The sequence below is a fragment of the Protopterus annectens genome, chromosome 14.part0, assembly GCF_019279795.1.
Source record: "Protopterus annectens isolate FY-2018-M chromosome 14.part0, PAN1.0, whole genome shotgun sequence".
In the NCBI taxonomy this organism is placed as follows: Eukaryota; Metazoa; Chordata; order Ceratodontiformes; family Protopteridae; genus Protopterus; species Protopterus annectens.
In genome coordinates, this window is record NC_056748.1 from 160886795 (window position 1) to 160895518 (window position 8724).

General features: G+C 36.3%; 1 protein-coding gene across 1 annotated transcript; it reads left to right on the plus strand.

Annotated features, from left to right (window-relative positions):
* The first annotated feature begins 3147 nt into the window (after positions 1-3147).
* Positions 3148-7385, plus strand: LOC122788635 (toll-like receptor 13). Its single transcript, XM_044055534.1, has one exon. It carries the CDS (start codon positions 3325-3327, stop codon positions 6151-6153), a length of 2829 nt encoding a protein of 942 aa, XP_043911469.1. The 5' UTR covers positions 3148-3324; the 3' UTR covers positions 6154-7385.
* The last annotated feature ends 1339 nt before the right edge of the window (positions 7386-8724 follow it).

Below are 8724 nucleotides of genomic sequence, written 5' to 3' on the forward strand. Positions count from 1 at the left end.
TATCAGAGGAAGCTATGGTCTCCAGTTGCTCACTAGCAAGTGTCCTACTAATATTTTATATGAAAGTAGGGGGGGACCTATGAGAAAGCAGAATTAATAGATAGCAGAAACTATTTATAGCAAGATTGTTTAGTAAAGAAAAAAGTTGACATGGGAAAAAATGCATAGAAACCACAGAGCACTAGTGAAATGTTTGGCTGGACTTCAAAAATCAGCAACAATAAATGACTTCAGATGGATAAAGAAAGCAGTAACTATAATGAGTGCCTTGATTACAAAAAATGTCTATATGGCTGTAGGCTAAATATGTCCCAAATACAAAGTGGAAGTAGGTGGTGCTGGTTTGGACTTTTCCCTCTCTAAATACAATATGCTGCTGCTGTTTCAGTGCCAAAATGTTGGCTTTAGATGATGAATTTATAGAATGTGCAAAACTAAAAAGTACAACAGCTGCTAAAATATAAGGTCGTTAAGTCAGAAAGGGTCTTCTATATGAGGAAAAACTGTATAAAACTAGAGTATTTTGACAGCATATTTGGTTAGCGTGTACAGTAGTAGAAAAATTGAAGGATAAACAGCAAAAGTTAAGTACAAATGAAAATAGTCTTTCTCCTTCATAAACAGGGTTAGTCTACTTAGCAGTGATGAGAACGAGTGGTTTAATTACAAACTGAAAAGGCAAGAGAAGAGAGGTATAAAGGCTTGTTGAGAAAAATATAAAGGGATTAACAAGAAAAAGCTGGAAAAGTATAAGGGTAAGCAGAGAAGTGGCTAGCATAACACATTAGAGACCCTTTAGTCAAACAATATCCATTAGCATATTGCACCTGCATTGTGCTCAGCCTACCTTACTCTGTACCAATGTACTGGGAATAAGTAGAGACTATAATGCATTTCCTTAAGCCATGCCAGTGTACTTTGTCTAAGTACAGAGTACAATAACTTGTTATACTTTTTTAACACAGAGGAACTTAGATTGGTAGCTTTTCCTTTCACTGCATACCTTCTGCCATGTTATATTTATTATCATAGCACAACATGGGGTATCAGTCTTTTGGTACTATTATGATATTATTATGCGTTTGAATATAGATTGTGTTTTCTTATCAAATCTTACATTAGTGTCACAGGTCTGAGTAGAGAATAGAGTAGGGTAATTTCTCTTATTCCATGTTAGTAATCTGGGTGTGAGTACAGAATGGGGTATCTGACCTAATACCATGCTTATATCCTAGGTCTTAGTAAAAGACAAATGGGCATCTTATCTTATCATATGCTAATACCCAGGGTCTGAGTACAAAATGGAGTACTTTACCTTACCCCCATGATAGTATCTTTGATCTGAGAACAGGCTGGGGTACCTTACCTTATTATATGCTAGTGTAAAGTATCTGAGTACAGATTGAGTTACCTTACCTTACTCCATGATGGTATCCTTTATCTCAGTTCAGAATGGAGTACCTTACATTACCCCATGTTACTATCCTGTTTCTGAGTAAAAAATGGGGTAGCTATCCTTTCCTTATTCCATCGCAGTCTGAATACAGAACAGGTTGTCTCATCTTATCTCATGCTAATACTGTGGGCCTGCATGAGCAGAGATTGCAGTACCTTATCGTACTTTATGCTACTATCTTGTATCTTGGTACAGAATGAAGTTCCTTAACTTGCCTTATGGTATGCTAGTACTCTGGGTCTGAGTACAGAATAAGGAACTATGACTTAACCACACTAATAATCAAGGTTTAAATACAGAATGGAATTAGCTTTGCATATCCTGTGCACTATGCTAGTATCCTGGCCAGTGTACAGAATGGATTTTCTTATCCCATTTTCGTATCCTGAGTCTGAGTACAGGATAAGGTCATTTACTATATCTCTTTCCTTACAGTATGCTACCTTCATTGATATCAGTACAGAATGACAAATCTCCAACTTTTTTGTTGTGGAAATGTGGGATAAGTTTAAGTGTGTTTGTGTGTGTATGTGTGCGTGTGCGTGTGCGTATGCGTGTGCGTGTGCACGTGTGTGTGCGTGTGTGTGTGTGTGCGTGTAAGTGTGTACATATGTGTGTGGGGGGGGGTAGTTGGAGGGAGCACACTATGAAAGTCAGAAATACGAGTAAACATCCTGTCCTTCAGTAATTCCAATATTTTAGCTATTTGAAGCTAGATATCACATTAAGCCCGATAAAATACTTATTGTAAAGAAATTATGATTAAACATGAATTAATAGTTAAATAAACAAATAAACTCTGAATCCACATGAGCAGGCAAGGTTTTGCAGGCAATGTGCTGTACTTTAAGCAGACTCAAAAAATAATAAACTCATAATAGAGGCTATAAAAATTTGCATAAATATACAGCATACAGGTTATAAGTTGTATGTATATATATATATATGTGTGTGTGTGTGTGTGTGTGTGTGTGTGTGTGTGTGTGTGTGTGTGTGTGTGTGTGTGTGTATTTTATAATATATGAGACTGGAAAAGAGGAAGCCATGAAAAAGTACAGGAAAGTGTGAGATCTTTTACTTCCTGAAGTATAAATAACTGAGATGGAAAAAAAAAAAAAAACACTAAGACCTTCCTCGAAGTAAAGAAGCCAAGATTTGTTAACATCTACTTCCTTTTCCTGCAATTGGTAATACTTAATTGGAGACATTGCTAAAGGGAACTAACCAATGAATTTATAAAGAAGCTGATACTGTGCAGGAATTTAGGAGTATTGCATTTAGCTGATGCCATCAGGGCTGCTGGGTATAATCAACCACTGTTGCATGTTTTGGAATGCAGTCTGTCCAAACACTGACAAATAGAGCAACTGACAGTGGTCCTCCACTGATGTGAACTATTTGCTTATTTTTAGCTGCTCAGCGTATCCCTGAGAATTGACTCCTCTCCAGATCCAAGATCGTAAAGACATTGATTGACTTGCACTGGATCAAAAGTATGAACGTGCTCTGAGATGACTCAAACATACAGCTTCAGCTTTTCTTTTTACTGCGTTATCTGTAACATGAACACTCCTTAAACTTCTGTGGTAAGAATCAGCTATCCATTCTGATTGTCATACTGAAATCTTTGTGTTTGCAGAGTGACAGTGGATGCCTTTGAGGAATTCTAAGGATCATGGATAGTATTGCATTAATATTACATGGAGATGGTTATAAAATGCATATGCTTTCATGATTCGGCATGCTTGTTGTACAGAAAATGATTTCTAAGTCTTCTCTCATTTTGATCTTTAACATTTTTGAGAAAATCTAAATATTAGCTACAGTCTGAGAAAATTTAAAGTGTCATTCACAGTTAGGTATTTGCAATGACCAAGTTTCATTTTGCTATCACTTTTTTTTTCATACTTAATTTCAGTTTTGCTTCAGGATGGTTGGCAAAACACTGTGAAATATTTGACAATTTCTTAATGAGAGGCATTGACTTTTATAACGGCAAACATCTGTTCCCAGAAGATTACACATTTGCAGTGTGTGGCATAACCCCCAGCTATGGAGAACTGAGAGAAGTAAGTACACAGTTGGATGGACTGTGCTCATTTATACAAACTGTTAAGCCAAGAACCTTTTCTCAGTTTATAAACCTAAAAATGCTTTTCCTAGATGCACCTGGACAGTGTATAATATACCCTGGGGCATTTCAAGGATTAAAGAATTTGGAATACTTGGAATTCTCTCTAAATTTCTCAAAGCACTCAATTCCTGTTCTGTACAAAGGTGCATTTGATGGACTTTCTAAAGTTAGAATATTAAAAATTAGTGGATATAACTTTTTGCCTTCCTCTAGCCCTCTTATCTTATCTCCACTCACAAAATTAGAAAGTCTTCAGTTTGAGAGTACTTTTACTAAAGACTTGTGTGACATAATCTGCAAAATTCAAAATCTAACCCTCTTGAAGCAGTTAGCAGTCACTTTAAGTGGAACTGAAATTATAAAACTGAACTGCAGTGAGAGTCTTCAAACAGGGCATGAAATCCAGCTCTGCAAGGTCCAGTCGAATATAACTAATTTGGACTTAACTTTTAACCCTTTGTACAATATCGAACCAGGGTCTTTATATTTTTGCCAAAATCTTGAATTCCTGAATGTCAGCCTCTCCGATGTGAATATAAGTGAACTGCTTCAGTCAGGTATACGGACAGTAACCACTCTTCACATGACTTCTATGCAGAAAAGAACAAAAGACTTTTTAAAACATGCTTGCAATTTGTCTCTCTATTTTAAAGTTAGAAATCTGATTCTGAGTGGAAATAATATAGATGAGATTTCTAACAGAAGTGTGGCTAAGTGTCAGCTGTTAGAGAGTTTGAACCTTGGAGACAATGTCATAAAGAAAACTGAAAATAACATTCTGTGTTTAATGACAAATCTCAAAATCTTCAGTCTAGCAAACAATAACTTAGAAACTATAAACATCTGCCCTTCTGACCAGGGCTTTACTTCCCCAATGACTAACTTAGATCTGTCTGCAAATGCTGTTCGTGCTTTAAAATCAAAACAGTTTTCCTGCATGGTTAACTTGAAGAGTCTAAATCTAGAAAAGAATGCAATTACTGTCATACACGAGTCTGCTTTCTATGGTTTGAAAAGTCTTACTGAACTCAGTTTGAAAAAAAATCGGCTTTCACAGATACAGGACCATTATTTTATGCATTTAGAAACTTTAACATCCTTGAACTTGCTTGGAAATGTTATACATGAAACACAACTAGACACGTTCAAGAAACTGTTTCTGCTTCGTGAACTTTACCTGGGAACATTTCAAAAAATGTCTTCAATTGTTTACTTATCACTCCTCCCCAGTGGTTTGAAGATATTGTTTCTTGAAAGTGAAAATGACATAAGTCTTTATAATATAAGTGGTAAGCAAACACATTTCTTAGAAACTTTGCACATTAAATGTGATGCTTTGTCTGTGCATAGAGCAGAACCGCTGATGGCACTTAAGACACTTCATATTGATGCCAGAGAAATATATAATTTCAAAGGTTCGTCATATTTTATGAACAGTACTAACCTGGAAGAGATTTGTTTTAAACATTTGGGAGACAGAAGCCTTACAAAACAACTGTTGCCAGATTTGTCCAAATTAAATCATCTAAAATATTTACAGCTTGAAGAAACATACTTCTCTTCATCATCTCAGTATGCAGATTCAGAAAACGTCTTTCAAAAACTAACAAGTCTGGAAGTATTAGTGTTAATAAATTCTGAGTTTACTTCCTTTACTCCTCAAATGTTTAACGACTTGGTGTCTCTTAAACTGCTTGTTGTTGCTATGCAGAATATTATACTATTGTCCCCTGACCTCTTTCAGAGTTCTTTGACTTTGAAGTATGTTTATTTTTACAAGGTTATTTTCCAGTGTGACTGTCAGAATTCATGGATAATTCTGTGGGCAGCCACAAAAAGGGACATGATATTAATCATGGAGAGGGAAAAATGCATTACTAAATATCTGACATCTCCTTTTGTTTCTTTCCTGGAAATGACCTGCGACCTTCCCCTAGAATATTCCTTTTTTGTTGGAACCAGTGTATCCATCACACTGTTCATGATATTTGTTTTATTATATGAAATGGCTGGATGGTACATTGTCTACATTCTGTATATTATCAAGGCTTGGCTGGCAGGGTTGCTGGGAGAAAGACGCATGAAAGCCCAGTACAAATATGATGTGTTTGTTTCATACAGCAGTAAAGATGAGTTTTGGGTTGTCAATGAACTCATTCCAAACCTGGAGCAAAAGGGACCACCTTTCCTCAAAGTGTGCCTCCATAACAGGGACTTTGAGGTGGGGAAGGACATTGTAGATAACATTGTGGACAGTATCTACAGCAGCAGGAAAACAATCTGTGTGATCACCCACCATTACCTATGGAGCGAATGGTGCTCCCTGGAGATGAGAATGGTCACCTACAGGTTGCTAGCCGAAAGCCAAGACCTTCTCATTTTGGTGTTTTTGGAAAGGATCTCCCTGCATGAGATTTCAGCGTTTCACAGGTTGGCAAGGTTGATCAAGAAGAAGACCTACATTGATTGGCCAGATGGGGAGCATGAACAGCTGCTTTTCTGGGAGAAGCTGAAAGGGACATTAAAGAAAGACATAAAGGAAGAGACTGAGCAAAGGATTTAACCAGATCAACAGACCTGTGTAACAGAAACAATCAGTTTTGGAAGTGATACTGCTCCTGTCAAGTCTGGGTTTCTTAAGGCTGATAAAACTGAGACCATTTTTTCACTTTCCAAAAATAATAATTTTTTGATGGAATAGAACAAAAAACACAGAGGCACCTCTTTGTACCATCATGTTGCTTTCCTAGGAATGTATGTGATATGTGTCATCCCATGAGCTGTTTGTCCTGTAAACATTGTTTCTGATTCAACTCTTAGAAAACAGAACATATGAATTAAAGCAATGTACTTGCTGTGCTGTATCTGCCTGTTAACAATACTGAGCCCTGTGAAGACACAAGCATTTCCCACTGTAAACTGACATTTGATATATACATTTTATATTTTATTAGTTTGTTCATAATTAACATTGCAATTTCATTAGTACTTTTTGCTATCAAACTTTGCAAATGTATAGGAATGCTAGAAACAACATTCTGCAAAATTAACATGATTTTTTTCAGAGCAAGAAATAGCTTAGAGAGAGAATGAGTGTTTTTTAAAGGTGGTGTGAATTATAATCATAAAAACAAAAATGAAAAGCATAATGTGTACTGGGAAACTTAAAATTAGACAGAAATTTCATTTGAAATACATTAGCCTTTTATTTACTATGCAAACAATATTCACATTATAAATAAATTGTACATGAACATTTCTGGCTGTGCTTGAGAAATGCACTGCAGTAGAAATGGAGAACTCAAAGTAAGTTGATGGAAAAAGCAAAAGCTCAAAATATAACTGAGAAGCATGAATGTATGCATGCATGTTACAAGTGCTGCAAGGAGTATCATTCAATAAGAGCCACAATAGATATGACACTGATTAGGTTGTATAGGAAGAAGATTATGTGTTATAAATAATTTTCTCACATCCCAAATCCAAAACATTCAAGTTAATAGAAATGAACTGCATTAAAAGCAGCAGTCGTCAGTGTATAAGGCAAACAGGGATACACAGTAGTCAGTGTTTTTTGAGGCAATATAAACATGACAGTGTCAGCACCTACGTACAGGCTGATGTTTGCAAAACAGAATCTTCAGCCCAGATCTTAGGCCGGATGCCTCACACAGAAATATGTGGTATCCAGCAATAGCCATGCAATACTGTCTGGTGTAACATGTCACATGCTCAGAGAAAAGGGACATCAATTCATACCTCTCAACTGTACAGATTTTTGCCTGATATTTTTGGTGTGTTTTTCAAAAAAATGTGGTTTTCTGGCAAATCACTGACAAATCATTAAAGACTGAAGTCAGAAAAATGACAGACATTTGAGTTTCAGGCTTCACACCCTTCAGAAGCAAAACTTGTTCTGTCAACTTGCTAAGTTTGTAAGAGCAATATTTAAAATTTGTCCCTATTTTTGGTCCTTTGTCCACCATTATTTATGGCTTTGTCCAGATTTTTTGCTCTGATATGGTGAGAGGTATGCACATCATTCAGCTATCAGAAATTACAACGCATCACCATAGTGTGTGCGCGCGTGTGTGTGTGTGTGTGTGTGTGTGTGTGTGTGTGTGTATTTGTTTGTAGTTATAGCTATAACACTATATTTATGTATCTATACCTATTTATGTCTCACACAGACAGTATTACCCCCATAGTTCTGTCACAATTAAATCATCTCTCCCTTGCAGCAAGAATGGCTTTATCTAAAAAGGCACTACTTCAAAAGTCTGAATATGCTTGACCTGTTATAACCCTCCACTCTACTCCCAATGTACAAGAATTCAAATATCAGAGAGTAAAATATAAAGAATTGCCCTCCTGACAGAGAGGAACTGCCACCACTGCATCCTCTGCTACAAGGCACAGTGATTATCTATTACAAATAGAGCTACTTGCCTATTAAACACCCTAATTTTTAATGTTTTAATGCTTGACTATTATCTACCCTAAAAGAAAAACTTCAAAAAGGGAACAAAACTACCCCCTTAGAAACAGCTAAGAAAACACACTCATACTAGTCAGACCCAGATTCAAACTAGCACTTGGTGAAAAATCTTTCAACAGGAAAGGACCAGCAATGTGGAATTCACTACCAGCTGAGATAATAAAACTGCAAATCCTTCACAAGAACAATCTTAAACTTCATTTGCAAAACAAATCTAAGTTTGTTCTGCTTCTGAGACACTGAGCAAATCACTGCAATTAATTTAATACATGTAAACCTTTAATATTAATCTTGCATATGTTGCAAATAAAGAAGCTCAATGACATTACAAAGTCTCCATTAGACTTTCTGTAGACATTTACTGTTATTGCTATTCATTGTTCTCTGTATAGTGCCAGCAGTGTGTATATGCTGTCTTTTTTTTTTGTTTGTGCAATTCTACCCAAGTCATTAAGGAGAAGGGTCAATAGAACAGCACAATCTGGTGAAGAAGATTTGGGGCAGACAAGAAGAAGGCAAAAGAAAACAAGGACGTCCAGCCAAAGAGGTGGATGGATTGTGTGAGACAAGACTAGCAATGGTCAGGGAGAAGTATCAAAGAAGGCTGGCAAAGTTCAGACATTTCGAAGAAAAAAT

What these genes read in the sequence shown, in the direction of transcription:
- LOC122788635 (XM_044055534.1), top strand. Translation starts at nt 3,325, where the DNA reads ATGACCAAGTTTCATTTTGCTATCACTTTTTTTTTCATACTTAATTTC.